The 16602-nt window shown below is 48.3% G+C and overlaps 1 protein-coding gene across 1 annotated transcript in view; it reads left to right on the forward strand.

Moving 5' to 3' along the window:
• Nucleotides 1-16602, forward strand: part of XKR6 (XK related 6) — a 213969-nt gene that overhangs the window by 185320 nt on the left and 12047 nt on the right. Inside the window, exon 2 of the mRNA XM_071742204.1 lies at nucleotides 5940-6136. Within this exon, the coding sequence (XP_071598305.1) occupies nucleotides 5940-6136 (197 nt within the window). The remainder of the gene's footprint in view (nucleotides 1-5939; nucleotides 6137-16602) is intronic.

The following is a 16602-nucleotide window of genomic DNA, read 5'->3' on the forward strand; positions in this document are numbered from 1 at the left end:
CCAGGGGCCCACAACATAACATGGATCTCTGCGGGTCACCCATCCCACCTCCACCCAACCCATCCCTCTTCCATCAGGACTGAACAGCAGGGAGAAGGTTGGTGCATAGGATGGGGAGGTGGTGTCCATTGATATGGTGTGTGTTGTTACCATGACACCTGGAACACCCTCTCTGCAGTTTTGGGGCCCCCAGCATAACATGAAGCTGTGAGGGTGACCCATCCCACCTCTACCCAACCCATCCCTCTTCCATCAGGACTGAACAGCAGGGAGAAGGTTGGTGCATAGGATGGGGAGGTGGTGTCCATTGATATGGTGTGTGTTGTTACCATGACACCTGGAACACCCTCTCTGCAGTTTTGGGGCCCCCAACTTAACATGAAGCTGTTGGACTGAGTCCAGAGAAGGTTAAGAAGATGATCAGAGGGCTGGAGAACCTGGAGACAGGATGAGAGAGTTGGGGTTGTTCAGCCCTGAGTAGAGAAGGCTTCAGCAAGACCTCAGAGCACCTTCTAGGGGACTCCAGGGAAGGTGATAAAGACAAGGTCATGGAGTGATGGGATGAGTTTGAAACTGAAAGATGGGAGATTTAGATGAGATATTGGGAAGGAATTCTTTGGTGTGAGGGTGCTGAAACACTGGCCCAGGCTGCCCCATCCCTGGCAGTGTCTCAGCCCAGGTTGGATGGGGCTTGGAGCACCCTGGGCTGTGGGAGGTGTCCCTGCCCATGCAGGGGGTTGGAACTGGATGAGCTTTAGGGTCCCTTCCAACCCAAACCAGTCTATGATTCTAAGATATAAACCACACTGCAATGGCAAAGTAAGGTTGTCCAGAGAGAAGTGGAAGAGATTAATGAGGTGCTGGGAAAGGTGTTGTACCCAACAGTCCTCCTGATGTTGGTAAGTCCTACTCATCCAAATGTGCATGTAGGGAGCTGTGGTGTTAAGTTGACTTTCATCAGCAGAGTTAATTTTCTGAGTTCCTCCTTTCCCTAGAGCTCTGTGTCTGGCTTCTCCACTGTGCTCTCCCATTTTTCAAGCCAGGGCTGGCTTCTCTGAAAGCTTGGTCAAGGATCCTTTCTGTACAAACTGAATTGTTTGGAGTGGTCTGAGTACCCCAAATCTTATTCCTTTCCATTGTTCCATAAACCATTAGTACCAAACCAGGCAATTTCAAGGTCTCCTCATGGGCACTGTAACTTCATCAGGCTACTAAATTGTCAGTAGAAGCAGTAGATCAGTCAAGACTTGCTACAACTCTCTGAAATAATCATAACATGAGGAGGTTCAGGACTCCAGAGGGACACGGGGTCATTCCCAGTACTGAGGTTGCAGGCAGCTGCCTGGTTTGGGAGGATGGGAGAGCTCATTTCTGCAGTCAGCCTTGGTCATTGTCCTGAGGAAAAGTGATTAGATCCTTGTCTGTTGTTGACCATTGTCACTACAGTCTGAGTTTCCTGACCTTGGTCAGCTTGTGATTGTGTGAGACAGGACATCAGGACTCTTCTGTCCTCAAAGTGTAGCTCAGGGCTTGGGCTGATCACAGAATCACAGAATGTTTAGGTTGGAAGAGACCTGATGTGCCTTCCCATGCTCCTGGAACCCTCTTCCACATCAGCATCCTCTTCATTTCAAGCCAGGCTGTTGCCTGGGGCATCTTCCTACACTTTCTGCTGGTGATATTCAGAGCCACCTCTGGAAATCCAACAGTGCCAAGGCACAGACACAGCCCTGTAATAGTTCATTCTGTTGATTTGCCATCACAGACTCTGAAAATTTTGGCCAAGGCCAACATACAACATGGGTCTAGGCACGTGGAGCTGAGTCCTGCCAGTTGGCCAAGGACTTTGGTCTCCTTTGTTTAATGGCATAGACAGAGCTTCAGGCTTCATAACCCTGGATATTTCTTCTACAGCCCTTGCTGAGACAGCTGAGCAGCCTCTCTCATCCACACCATTCCCATTCCACTTGGGGGGAGAGGTGTTTTACAGGATAAACATCTCCTCCTCTCCCTCCTGGTGTTACCCTGGGGTTCTCTCCAGAGGTTATCCAGCCACATTTGTGGAGCCAATGCTTTTGGCTCCTTTAAACCCCACTTTGGCACGGGGACAGCAGTGACTTTGCCCTCGTGCAGTTTCTGTGCTTCTGCCACATGCGTAGTAAATAAGTGTGAGGGTAATTTTGCCAACAGGAATTCTGGGAACCCTGCCAGGATGGAGGGGACAGCCAATCCTTTGTGCCTTTAAAGAAAAATCACTCCCGAATCCCCCCCTCCCAATCCCAAATTAGTTCTATCTCTTGAAGCCATGATGGGAGCTACAACTAAAAATACCAGCACACACAAACACACACACGCTGGTGTATAAAAATAGCCAGAGCTCAAAAATTTACAAAAAAAAAAAAAAAAAAAAAAAAAAAAGCCCAAACTTAGGCTCCCGTATCCAAAATTAAGCTCTTAAATAAATAAATTAGCCTGATTTTCAGAAATGCAGAGCAGTGAATGGCTTTCACTGACATAAGAGGAAGCATCATGTTGCTAAAGATTGAAGATCAGGCCTGAATATGGATTTTGAAAGGCTAATTATAGAATCCTGTTTGCTACCAGCCTGACTGAGAACAACAAATTTCGGGTGAAATGACATTGATTTTTTGATTGTTTTTAAATTTTTTTTTCATCAGACTTCATCTACACTTAACCAGTATTAGTAAAAGCAGGAAAAAGCCCTCAAACAAGTGAATCAAATACCACCAAGCATCAGATATCCTGGAATGAAACTGCTCACAGCAGTGTTGCATGTTTGTGTTGTAAAATAGGGTTTAGCATTATGGATGTTAAAGCAGGGTGAAATTTTCTATTGATTGCTTATACAAGATCTTATTAGCTGTTGAAAGCCTACCAGATATCCAAAATTATGCTAGGGGGGATTCCCAAGGTCATAATCCCATGAGTCCATAAGGATATATAGATCCTGTTGGGTCACCCAGCAAAGATCAGATTGGGCAGGATTGGGCTTTAGGGTGTCAAGGAAATATGTCCAGCCCAGATGAGGGATCACCAGCAGACAGGGTGGTCCTCTGCTCATGTGTTTGTGCTGTTTAGAGGATTGGGACAGCACTGGGAGATCTGGGTTGTGATGCCAGAAGACTTTGGGAGAGCCCTTGTGCTGCTCTGTGACTCAGTTTCCCCATCGATGGAAGGGGCACAAGAAAGTTGACCCTTGCAAAATGACCCTGGCTCAATAGTCAAGAGAATTTGGTGTTCTGGACATCAGTGGAGTTAGGATCAGAGCATTATATGAATCTAATGCGTTTTTATGTCCTTTTATGTGTCCTGTCTCCATGAATCAGTGGCCTGTCCTCTCACTGCCAGTTAGAAATATTCAAACTTAAACTGTGTGGATGGTGGTGGATCCCTGGAGATCAAGGAGAAACCATTGCAGGACAGGGTGTCCCTTCTGTTAATTTCTTCTTAATCTTTCTGAGTGACTCGGTGCCCCTGTTGTAGTTTGGTTCTGCCATCCTGGAGTGCTCAGAAAAGTAAAGACAATCCTAATAATAACCAAAAACTGGTGACAACTGGTAAGGGCAGCAGTGCAGAAGAGTAGAGGTCTGGGAAATGTGAGCTGTGAGAAAGGACTGAAAAAAAATTGTTGGATTTTTTTTGGTGGGGTTTTTTTTTTCAGTCAGGAGAAAAGAAGACTGAGGGTTTACATGGTAACCATGTGCACATAGGTAAAAGAGTGCTGCAGGGTGAAAAGGAATTAATTCTTCTTCTTGTCCATGGCTGGGATGATGATAAAATAGTGGCTTAACCTTGACAAGGAGTTTAGGTTTCTTGTACCAGCAGGAATGGGAGCTCGTGGGAAGGGGAGGCCCTGGAATTCAGGACAGATTTGGTAAATATGTTTCTGGGAAGAGTCTGGCAGAGGTGATGCCTCTGTCCATGACCATCACCCCTTGTTTTCGGTTTTTTTTTTTTTTTTTTTTTTTGTGGGGCTGATGTTCTGGCTTTGATATTCTAAAAACCAGTTGCATCATCCTTTTCTCTGCTTTGTCCTTGAGCCACGACAACTCCCTCTCCTCACCTTTGACTTGGCAGCTGAACTACATTTATTTCACTTCTTGCACACCTAAAGGGAAGGCAGGATCCCCGTGTCATCCTGCAGCTCCTGGCGTTGAGTGCTTCCAGGGAAATGCCGGGATCAAGCCTTGGGATGCTGTGGGAAAGGGAGGAGGACCGGTGTCCATGGAGAGCAAGTGGCTCCATGGGCATTTCCACCTCACTCGGGCTCTGCTGGCGATGTCACACCAGTGTCACCAGTGTCGTATGACCGGCGTAGCATTTTTCTCGAGTGTCGAGCCCCATCTGGTGGCTTCCCTGCGTTATTTTGATTTTAATTTTTTTTTGCGTGCGTGTGTGTGCTCGCGTCCTTGTGCCTCCTTTCGAGCTTTTTCCTCTCCTGTGCTTGGGAAGGGGAAGGACAAGGTGCTTGGGAAAGGGCAGAGCTTGCAGAGCCATCCTCTCCCTCCCTGTCCCTGGGTGTCAGCTGAAGATGCAGAGGCTGCCGTGGCTTTGTGTCCTTCCATCCCTGCTCTGCAATCTCGCCCCGAGTGGCAAGGAATGAGCTAATCCTTTTGGCAGAACCCCAGTTTGTGCTCTGAGCCCCTCCCAGAGCCTCCAGAAGGCATTTCAGCCCAACGTCATGCTGGCATCTGAGGTGGGACAGATGAACGGTCCCAGGAGGGGTCATTTCTGCCCATTGACTGACTCAGATGACTGAAGTCAGGCTCAGCATTAGGGGAAATTATTCCCATCCCAAATTTCAGAGCAGGAAGTTGCAGCCACCACTCAGACCCAATATCAGACCATTAATATCAGGAAGGAACCTGCTGGAGATGCTTCCTTTCTGCAGTGCCACGAGTCCTGTGACATCTGGGCACCTTCTGCTTCCCTGACTTGAGCATCACTGTTTATAAAGGTTGGCCAAATGTTCCCTGAAGGGAAGTTTTGTCCCCAGGGGGAGGTTTTCATGCCTCCTTCCACACCTGTTAGGGACACAGAGGTGACAGAGCAGTACATACCCAAGCATGAGACACCCCCTTCTAGTCCAGTGTTGCCCAAATCAATAGGTGAGCAGTGGGAAGCTGTGGGTTACACACGTGCTGAAGGTGAAGGTGATGTCTCGTTGCTCCACCTGTGATGAAGTGGGGTCAGATCTTTGGGGGCTGTGTGAGAAGCTCCATATGAAGAGTGCTGAAGGGGCTTAGACAATCTGACAAGAAGCAACTGAGGGAACTGAGGGTCTTCATCCTGGAAAGAAGGAGGCTGAGGGGAAACCTTCTCCCTCTCTACAACTCCCTTAAAGGAGGTAGGGGTGAGGTGGGGATCAGTTTCTTCTCCAAAGTTACAAGTGATAGAACAAGAGAAAATAGCCTCGAGTTGCACCAGGGGAGGTTTAGGTTGTAAATTAGGGACAAACTCTTCATGGAAAGGGTTGTCAGGCCTTGGCCCAGGCTGCCCAGGGAACCAACTGTTGGGATAACCATCCCTGCAGCAATTTAAAAGCTCTGGTGCTGAGTGACATAATTTTGTGGTGGCCTTGGCAGTGCTGGGTTAACTGTTGGGTTTGATGATCTTAAAGCTCTTTCCCAACCCAAATGATTCTATGATCTGTCAAGCCAAAACCAAATGATCAACATTTGTCTAATGGCCCCTCCTCTTCTCACCATGAAAACAAAACGTGGAAGTCATTTTCTTGTGCAAAGTTTCACAAGCATCTGGGTGGTACCCGTGAAAAGTTTCCCACCCTGGCGATGCAAAACGGGTCTGGAGACGGCGCCGGAGCCGCGTGGTTCCTCCGAGCTCCGTTTCACCTCTTCCTTGGGTTTTGATGTCTCCCAAGGTCTCAAGCTCAGCTTTTTCCCTCCTCTTCCCTGCAGGTATATCCGAACTATGTACCTGGGGATCCAGAGCCAGAGGAGGAAGGAACACCAGCGGCGTTTCTACTGGGCTATGATGTACGAATATGCAGACGTAAATATGTTGCGCCTCCTGGAAACATTCCTGGAGAGTGCCCCTCAACTGGTGCTACAGCTCTGCATAATGATCCAAAAGAACCGTGCAGAAACATTACCATGTAAGTGACCCCCTTCGTGTCCCCCCCCCTCCCACCCCCTCCCCGTCCTCCCGGTTTTCCCTGTTCCTCTGATTCTCCCCACTCAGCTGCTGATGGATGCGTTGGGAACCTCCAGCTTGGGTTGCCACTTGGGACAAATCTCATTCCGTGCTGCCTTGGCTGGGTAAAATTTCTGCTGAGGAAAAAACCAAAGCAAAACAACACAAAAGTAGCAGTCAAAAGACAAGGTTCAGCTCTTCCACACCCACCCCCAAAGAAATGAGGGTGTTATCAGGAGGAGGGAGGAAGTCTCTGCTGCTATGGCAAGTGTCACCAAGGATTTGCCACCTGGAACTGGGTGGAACTGGTGGAACAATCCTTCCCTGCCTCAGTTTCCCTCCTTCATTTAGCAGGATGATAAAACTGGCCAGATTGGACTTTGTGTTGTGAGGATAAACGCTTCCATGCCTGTGCAATGCTCTGATGGTGTGAAGTGTAGTAGAAGGTGCTTGGTTTTGTAGATAAAGGCTGAAGGGTCTTTTCCAAAGAGTTCTCAGGAGTTAAGACTTGGTCGTTGGCACTGTGGTACCCAGCAAGTCCACAAAAAAGAGAGGGGAGAAGTGTAGGGGACTGTGTAGGGACAGAGATGTTTGTCACTGCAAAGCTCAGCAGAGGTTTGGGAGTGACCACAGAGACAAGTTTGCCAGTTCTCATGTCCCTTGCTGCAGAGATGGGGCATGGGGCATCCACCCTACTCAAGAGGCATCTGCCCCTGTCCCAGCCCTGGGGTGAGCAGTTCTACCAACCAATAACCATGGTGCCTAAAAGTCACCAGCCTGGGGGAGAATTGTCCTTTCCAAGGACCAAAAGTGGCACCAGTTGAGGAGCTGATGGGTTCTTCAGCCTCTGTTCAATCCACACCCCAGGGATGACACTTGGGTTGTGCTTCCCAAAGACAGCTGGTGTGTGGCATGCCATTTCTGGCAGACTGTGCCATTTCTAGGCCAGGTTGGATGGGGTTTGGGGCAACCTGTGGGATGTGTCCCTGCCCATGGCAGGGAGGGTTAGGACTGAATGATTTTTAAGGTCTCTTCCAACCCAAACCAGTCTGGGATTCCATCACCCAAGGAGTTTCCTCAATTTGGGATCATCAGAGTTAAATTTTGCTGGTTGGACCAAGATCACCACTACATAGAGCATCAGTAAGTCAGATTGCTCTCCCCTGCCTCCATATGTCCATCACAGTTGTTTATAGAAGCCTCCCTTCTCCTCTTTATGCAGCATTCTTCTGAAACCTCTCATCATGAGCTCTCCAGGCCTCCCAAATGCTGACACGATGAGCAGCCCTCTCTACAGCAGCCCCTATTTGCCAGCACCTTTTTAATGCTGCTTCCAACATTATTAACCCTCCCATAAAATGTACAAATCACAGCCTCAGAGGCTTTGCTGGGGTGTTCTGCAGCTCCTTGGTCTTGCTAGAGAAAGCACAGGGTGAAGCTTGCTGAAAATCAGCCCCCAGCCTCCAACCAAACCCCTCAAAATCTTCCAAATCTGCAGCTCTTTCCCTCGACCACTTCCAGGCTGCCTAATCCACTGAAAGAGCTGCATCATTTTCCAACACACACACACACACCCCCATTCCCCCTCCTCCTCCTCCTTCCCACCACCTCCATTCCTCCTCCTTCTTCAGCTCTGCAGTTCCTCCATTCCTCCACCAAACCCAGCAATCTGCTCCCTCTTCCAAGGCAGCTCACGTCCCCCCCTGCCTCCTCCAGCCCTGGAGGGCTCTTTGCCTGCCATGCTCCAGCAACCCAGCTCTCAGGGTCCCCACTGAACCTTCTCCCTGCTTTCCACACCCCCCCCAGCCCCTGCCAGAGATGCATCCTTACATCTGGGGGCTGCTGATGGAGAGGAGGAGCAGAGCTTGCTCAGCACCCCCAGGTCAAGGTACGAGGTCTCCTCCATGGTGCTTCTGCCTTCCTCCTCCTCCTCCTCCTCCTGGTCAGGATGTGATTATGTACAAAAGCTGAAAGGAGCCGTGGTGGAAGGGAGCAGCAAGGATTTCCCTTCAAGCAGGGAGAAACTGGAGGCAGATGGATGTTGTTAGGAGAGCAGTGTGTTTAAAAATCAGCTCAAGTCTCTCCTGGCTCATCGTGTCTGCCTGAGCATGGCTCGTCAGGCAGCACAGGGAGAGACCAATTCTGCCTCTGAACAGGATCAGCTGCATCACTCAGGGATGCAAAACAACCCACAGCAAACCTTATAAACCCAAATACAGCCCCTGATAATGTGGCTGGGCTCCAGCAATTCCTGTATGGTTCAAACAGTCTCCTATGGATTCTCTGCTCTTGGGAGACGAACCCCTAAAGTGCTGGGTCCAGTTCTGGGGTCCCCAGCACAAGCAGGACCTGGAGCTGTTGGAGTGAATCCAGAGGAAGCCATGGGGATGATCCAAGGGCTGGAGCAGCTCTGCTCTGGAGCCAGGCTGAGAATTGGGGGTGTTCAGCCTGGAGAAGAGAAGGCTGCAACGGGGAGACCTTAGAGCACCTTCCAGTGCCTGAAGGGGCTCCAGGAAACCTGGGAGGGGACTTTGGACAAGGGCCTGGAGGGATGGGATGAGGGGGAAGGGTTTGAAACTGAAAGAGGGGAGATTTAGGATTATACATTAGGAAGAAATTCTTTGTGTGAGGGTGCTGAGCCCCTGGCCCAGGTTTCCCAGAGAAGCTGTGGCTGCCCCATCCCTGGCAGTGTCTCAGCCCAGGTTGGATGGGGCTTGGAGCACCCTGGGCTGGGGGAGGTGTCCCTGCCCATGAAGAAGGATGGAAATGGATGAGCTTTAAGGTAATTTCCAACCCAAACAATTCTGTGATTCATTTAGGGAAACAGAAAGGTCAGTTTGCCATTTTATATGATATGCATCCCTCTTTCAAGCCCCAGTCCTCCCTGCTTTTAACACTGTAATGCCAAGCCTGGTGCAAGAAGCCAAGGCAGGCTCCAGTCTTCTCCAGATGGGTCAGCTAAAGTCTTCTCCTGTTTAAGGAGGTGTAGAAAGACAGTTATTGGAATGGCTATCAGAAAATTTTGCTTTTTTCTCCTAGTTCCCATACTAGGGTAGCTGTTGAGGCAGGAAGAGGGAATACACCCACTGGAGATCTTTCCTCAAGCCCAGAGCATCTCCTCCAGAAATGTTTAGGAGCACAGTGACAGAAAGGACCTATTGTGGTTACAATGAGTAGGAGAGAACTACAAGCATAGCAGGAGGAGATGCAGTCAATCTAATGCTTCATTTCCTGGTTTCCATATCTATGGGGTGGATGGAAGAAGGAAAAGCCTCACCATGCCTTGGAAGAGCTGTTTTACTCTGAGAGGCCCTTGTTTGAAAGGGTTGGCTGAAAAAGGAATTCATTGCTCCTCCAGTGCCCAAAGAATGGAGCAGTTGTACCAATGCTCTGTCAGCATCTCCTGAGAGGTCAGAAACCCCCAGCTGAAGAAGTGCCAGAGCTGGAATTTGAGGCACAACCCCCCCTGAGATTTCATGAAAGTCGAGATATGTTCCCTCATCATACCCCTAACACCAGACAGACCAGATCCCAGCTTAGCTGCCATCACCTGATGACTTGAGATGAGCAGAAAATAGCCCAGAGAGGACACAAGTGAGAACACTGAGTGTTCTTCTTCTCCTGACCTGGAAGCTGCACACGGAGAGCCTGAGCTGGAGAACTTTGTGCTGGGACAACTGGGTCAACATCAGCACGTGGAAGAAGCTGGTGTTGGGAGGCAGCCCTGTTCTGAGGATTCTCCTACTACAGCTACAGTTTTGTGGGTCCAAACAAAGTCAATAGGAAGTGAGAAAGGAAGGATATCTCCAAAATCTGGAGCAGCCCATGTCCAAAGCCACTGAAGGAGGGAAGATGCTCTCCAGCAGCACCTTTCTCCAGGGAATCTAGGCAGAAGCTAGGTGATGAATTTAATCATAGAATCACAGAATCACAGAGTGCTTTGGGTTGGAAGAGACCTTAAAGATCATCCAATCCCAACCTCCCTGCCAGGTAGGCAAGAAGAGGACACAGCCTTGTCCCTCGCTCACCATGTTATAATAACAAGGCATATTTTCAGGGAAAAACATAATATTAACAACAACAAAAAGCCCAGCAACCCAGATATTCACTTCTTAATCACTCCTAGCAGATAATCCACCTCACTACTTGCTGAATAAGCCATTCTTAACCCACTTCACCCTGCAGAGGTGCTGGTTCCTCTGAGCTGAATAGAAAGGAGCACAAATAACCAGCTTAAAGAAGACACCCAGCTCCTAGGCAGTTAGTGAAGTGAGAGGGATTCTGGGTTGGTTTTTTTTTTCCAGCATAAATCTCTTAAAGAGGCTTCCTTCTGCTTAATTTTTTTTTTCCATGTGGCTACTTGAAGACTTAATGAGATTTAGCAGAACCTCTGATGTCCTTTCACTGGTGTCACGAGTGTTTCAGGCACTGCTTTTCCTTTTTCCTCCCCAAAAGGGCCATCTCTCCTCTGATGCTCTGCCCCTCTCCTCCATGCCCCTGATGTTGATCTGGGAGAGATTTGCAGTGTAAACCTTCATTATGCAAAGTCCTGTTGAAACCACAGGGATTTGCTGAGGTGTCTGCACTCTCTGCAAGCCACAAGGAGCAGCCTGGAGCTGTTGGAATATTTAAGAAAAAGCAACATTAGCTTCAGGTCATTTTTTTTTAAGCAGAGTGATTGAAGTTAGGCACAAAAAAAAAAAAAAAAAAAAGGATTTTGGGTATCTCCAGTGGAGGTGTGTGCTGGTGGAGTTTGTAAGTGAGGTCACCAGATTTTGTTGTCCCAAAAAGCAAAGTCCTACCTGTTTCATCACATCCTCACCCCTTCTACACCTTGCCTGGAGGCTGTGTCCTTTCTTGCCAGGGTACTTTAAGATGTTTTTTCCTGTCACTTAGTTTAGAAAACTTAATTGGACTTCGTGGGGTATTGGAGGATGAGCAGCAAGGGTGGGTTGGTCATTGTCCTCACTGCCCAGAGAGGCAAGTTGGGGGGGTTCAGGATGAACCAACCTCACTTTAAACACTGCTGCACCTGAGTGAGAGGTTTCCTGTGTGGGTGATGAGGGTTTAAGTCTCATGTAGAGATAACTCAGTTAACTTTCCCCTGATGACAAGCTGATAGTTAATATGCTGTGTGCTCCATACTGTCAGAAACATCCTGATAGATATGTTCATAGGGTAGGAAACATCCCATGGCACCACAACCTGTTGAGGAATGTTTTGAGATCTAAAAAGCAAGGCCATATACAAATGAAAATGTATGGATTATTTTTTTCTCAGTCCTCTTCCCACTCACACCCCAAAGATCAAAGTAAGATTCTTAGCTGGGACAACCAAGATAGAAAAGATCTTCAGCCCTTTAGATGCCCAGGGGTATGATTTTCAAATATGATCAGCAGTGGCCTGAACCCAACTAAAGAGACTAAAACTCCAGTGGCTCCACTGAAAGTGGAGAAGAGGTTCATGAGATTTGGAAGCTCATCCTGCAAGTGGCACTGCTAACCCTGAAGGAGCTCTAGAAGTTAGTGCAGGATCATTCCTGCTGGGCTGAGCAGGTACATCCAAGTTGGGTGGGATTGTTGATCTGTTTGAGGGTACAAAGACTCTACAGAAGGATCTGGACTGGTTTCTTGTGAGGGTGCTGAGCCCCTGGCCCAGGTTTCCCAGAGAAGCTGTGGCTGCCCCATCCCTGGCAGTGTCTCAGCCCAGGTTGGATGGGGCTTGGAGCACCTTGGGCTGGGGGAGGTGTCCCTGCCCATGAAGAGGGATGGAAATGGATGAGCTTTAAGGTAATTTCCAACCCAAACCATTCTATCATTCTATCATAGAATCATAGAATTGGCTGGGTTGGAAGGGACCTCAGAGATCATCAAGTCCAACCCTTGATCCACTCCTGCTGCAGTTCCCAGCCCATGGCACTGAGTGCCACATCCAATCTCTAATTCCATGATTCTATGAACCCTCCATCACCCAGCCCAGGCTCTCTGTAACAGCAGAGGCACAATCAGGACCCCCCCATCTCTGTGCCAGCTGAGAAGGCTTTGGCAGGGAGGCACCAGAGTAACCTGCATCCAAAGTTTGTCCTCATTAAACCACAGTTTCCCTTTAAATATCCATCAGCAGACCCAGGAGCCACCTCCCAAAATGCCCAGAGAGCTCCAAACACATGAGCAGCTCTCCTGGGAGGCCACTCATATGACTCAAGTGCTTTGCCAGACTGGGGCATATGGCTGTGTCCCTGCCTTCCCTTCCTTCTCACCAAAGCCGGATGACAGAGAGCAATTTGGTGCCCTGCTTGACACGAGTCCTGGTCCCTGGCCAGTTCCCAGCAGCATCAAAAAGCCATCTCCACACTTGGCAGTGGCACTGAGGACGTCTTGCTCTGAGGCAAAGCTCATACCCTATCCCCAGCCATCTTGTCCCAGCTTGGTGGGGAAGGAGGAGGTCCAAAGGAGCCTTTGAAACCAGTGAACAGCTTTTTATTTTTGTTTGCTTGTTGTTGTTTTTTTTTCCTTTCCTGATGGATTTTGGAGCAAACCCAAAGAGAGACATCATCCCTGAGCCCATCCCCACCTGCAGCTCCTCCATCCACCACCTTGCCATAGCTCAGGCTCAGTTATTTTGGAGTGCTGATAGAACACCCTTCTGTTCCCTGTCACGTGCCACCATCACACATATGACATGTCCCAGCCACCAGAGATGAGTCACCATCCACGGGACAGCACTGGCAGGGAGCCAGCACTGCCAATTTTAGGTTTTGTGAGACTGGGGTAATCATTATGAGGAGGGGGGGGGGTTAGGTGGGTCACATCATCAGAGCTCTACAGAAGCCTTTAGCACGTGCTCGTCCTAGGAGCTGCAGGCCAGCTGGGAAACTGAGGCACAGACAGAGAGGTCTGAGTTGCCTGAGGTCTTGAGGAAAATTTCTACTCTCCAGGTTCCTGGAGAGAAAGTTCATGCCAAACAGATTCCAGGCAGGAAATTAAAGCTTTTTTCTTTTTTTTTTTTTTTTTTTTTTTCCCAGGTAATTTTAAGCTGCAGACCTTCTCAGAGTCACATTTCTCAGGGCAGATTGATGATTAGAGCATAGGAAAAGGTGGCTGCACACGGCTGTGCAATTGGCCAGTAAAAAACATGGAAATTCAACTCTTTTTCCCTCCAGGCTGTTCTATCAGGTAGCTCTGGGCTTCATGTCAGGCACCCAGGAGAATTTATTGCCTCTCTCACAGCCACTGAGATGTGCAAAGAACCTGGGGGAGATGCAGGGCAGGTGCCAAGCAGGGACTTCACTGTGTCTGTAGATGGAGCAGTTGAGGTTGATGCAGCTGCCTCAAAATCCATGAGTTCTGAAGGAAAAAAACTTTCTTGTTTCAGAAGTTGGTTTAGATGCTCAGCTCAGGGTGGCTTCTGAGCCTGGGAGTGCAGCAGATTCACTGAGTCCACTAGAAACCTCCTGAAATGACATTTGTCCTAAGTGGCATTTGACTGATTTGTGCTCTCAGTGTCCTCAGGATGTTCAGGCCACTGGAATGGCCCAGGACAGTGGTGGAGTCACCATCCCTGGAGGCATTTAAAAGGTGTTTGGACCTGGTCCTTAAGGACATGGTTTAGTAGTTAGATTATGGTGTTGGTCAAAGGTTGGACTGGGTGATCTTGGAGGTCTCTTCCAACCTAAACATTCTGTGATTCTGTGGTTCCCATGTTGGCACAGGACATCCATCCACCAGGGATGGCAGCTTCCCTGTCACAGGAGCCCATATCTGAAATAACCCTGAGGTGCAAAGTGATGTTTGCAGCAGGGAAGTGGATGGAAGGTTTGATATATTCTTGTCCTGGAGGAAGGTGATGTCCACTCACCTGGTGAAGGGTCAGTCTCAACCCCATCTTGTTCACACAGGAAGAAAGCAAAAAGTCCCAGGAGATAAAACCCAACCTGAGCCTGAGTTAACCCCTGGGTGTTGGTGTGTTGTTGAGTTCTGCTGCTCATTGCTTAGACCTTTACAGAGCACACAAAGCTAATGGGAAGCAGAGGAAGAAGTAGGTTCCTGCTGTTATCCTTGGAAAGCAGTGTCCCTGGTGCCTTCAGCTACCCCATGGTGAGACAGCTGCACCCCATCCGTTTTTGTCACTTTGTCACTCCCACACACAGAAAGGCTCTGCCAGACTCATCCTAATGAGGCCAGCCACTTGTCCTCACCAGAAGTGTTGAGATGCTCCTTCTTTTCTGGAGAGGAGTCCCCTCAGCTGCAATTATGTTGAGAGACAACTCCACCAATGGCCCCTTGTGCAGTAATAACAATTTATGAGCCCTAAGGTCTGCACTGCTGACACTTCTCCTCTAAACACCCTCTATGAAGACCCTCTTACCTTGGCCAGGGAGTGTGAACCAAGTTGGGTTTCCTACCTCTCCCCCATCACTTCCAAACCATTTCCAGGCCTGAGATGAAATTATTTCTCAAAAGACTTCCCCCTCAGCTTTCTGTGTCCAGGCCAAACCATTAACCAGAGGAGGTTTTGCAGGATCCCTGTTTGGTACAGACTGTTTGAAACCTTGCCTTGATGTTGCCTCATCTCCAAGGAACTGGCAGTGGGAGCTGTATTTATAGCAGGAACTTCCTTCACTGGCAGAAGATGTTGGTTCCTCAATCTGGTGACAAGTCTGCTGGGTTTCATCTGATCTAATAAACTGAAAGACATCAGAGCACAGCCACCAGATCTCAGTCATCCACGTGGCTCAGTTATCAGCACAGCCCTTGGCACATTTTCACTCCATGACAGCCTAGCACCAACCCAAACAATTCCCAGGCTTGCTTCAGGCCAAGGATGATTCCCAACAAGAAGCCTGGATTGGGCCACCTTGTTTTTGGAGGCTGAGACAGAATAATGACATGAGTGTAGCAGTCAACAGAATTGGGCTTTGCTCAGTTACTGATCTCTAGGTGCAGGGTCCTGGGTCCAGAAGCTGCCCCAGACCTGTGCAAGGGCAAAGTGATTCTCATTGTGACTTTCAGAAGCAGACAGAACTCCTAGGGCTTTCTTTTCCAGTCCTGACTTGCCCCTGGATGTTTTTTTCAGAGTATTTTAGTTCCACCTGCAAGACTACAACATCCTTTCCAACATCCTTTCAACTTGTGCTAGGCAGATTTGAATTATTCTCAATGGTTCTCAGCTGAATTTAAAAAGGATCCCAGGATAAGGGTGCTCTAACAAATATTAGACATGTAGTGTTAATATTCAAGTATATTGGATGTTTTCATGGAGCTGTGGTGTTTCACACCAACTTTCCCTACTCAGAACATAGAACTGGTGGAGAAGAATTTTATTCTAAATCAAGCCATGTGGTGTTTTCCTTAGGAAAGGGTGTTTTTTTTCCCCCATTTTAGTACATTCCAGTAGTATCATAAGGTGTTCTTCTCTTCTAAAGATTCCTTGTGGTAGAGTTCAAACAGCATTAGGTCTGAAAAATCCCAATATAAGAGGCTTGCTCTGATCTTTGCAGAGTGTAAATCAGGAGCATCTCTGCTGGAGTCTGGTCAGACGTCCAATACACTCAATAATCTGAGCAAAGAACTGGCTGATAGAAATTGTGTCTAAAGCATCCATCACAGAGAACCAGATATTGAACATGCAGTAGGATTTTTCCTCCAAGAGTGGCTCTTCTTGGATTTTGCCACCTTATTTTTCCCAAAGTCATCAAATTTGGGTTTTGGTTTTTTTCTCCTGTTGCTCTGGGAAAGACTCTTTTAAATAGCAGAGGGAAAAAACCCACTGGAGCTCAGCAATCAGCAGCCACACAGCTCTATGCATCTGATCAAGAGCCTACAAGAGTGAGATTCCTCCCATGGCAGAGGGGTTGGAACTGGATGATCTTTAAGGTCCCTTCCAACCCAAACCATTCTGTGTTTCTATGATTCTTTATCAAAGCTGCACAGTCAGACTTGGGTGTCCTTATTCTCTAGAGATCCATGCTAGATCCATGCTAATGGTGGTGCTGTCCATATTAAATATAAAGGACATTTTATATTGTCCTTTAGGTTGACTTTCCTCCCACCTCAGGTTCCTGGTAAGATTTGGATGCCACCCTGATGGCCATGGAGGTACAAGGCTCTGCTCAGGCTACTCTGATTTCCTGAGGTCAGAAGCAAGTGAGCACAAGAGGAACCAGAAAGTGGACCAAGAAAAAGCCATGGAAGCCCATAGAAATGACTCTTACACTTCTCTGCTGGCTGTGCTTCTTTCAGGCTGAACCAGGTTTCTGTGATAGACTCTACTGCCCTGTAGCATTGGGATTTTTGTAACAAAAAGGGATTTTGCTCTTCAGGCCCATGTTTAAAACCCATCTTTGCTGGAGGTGTTGTCAGGACATCCTGATGGAGCATTGCATGGGGAATCTCTTGGGGGTCTTTTGAGGACCTTCCAATCCTGCCT

Source organism: Heliangelus exortis, chromosome 3 (assembly GCF_036169615.1).
Source record: "Heliangelus exortis chromosome 3, bHelExo1.hap1, whole genome shotgun sequence".
NCBI classification, from domain to species: Eukaryota; Metazoa; Chordata; class Aves; order Apodiformes; family Trochilidae; genus Heliangelus; species Heliangelus exortis.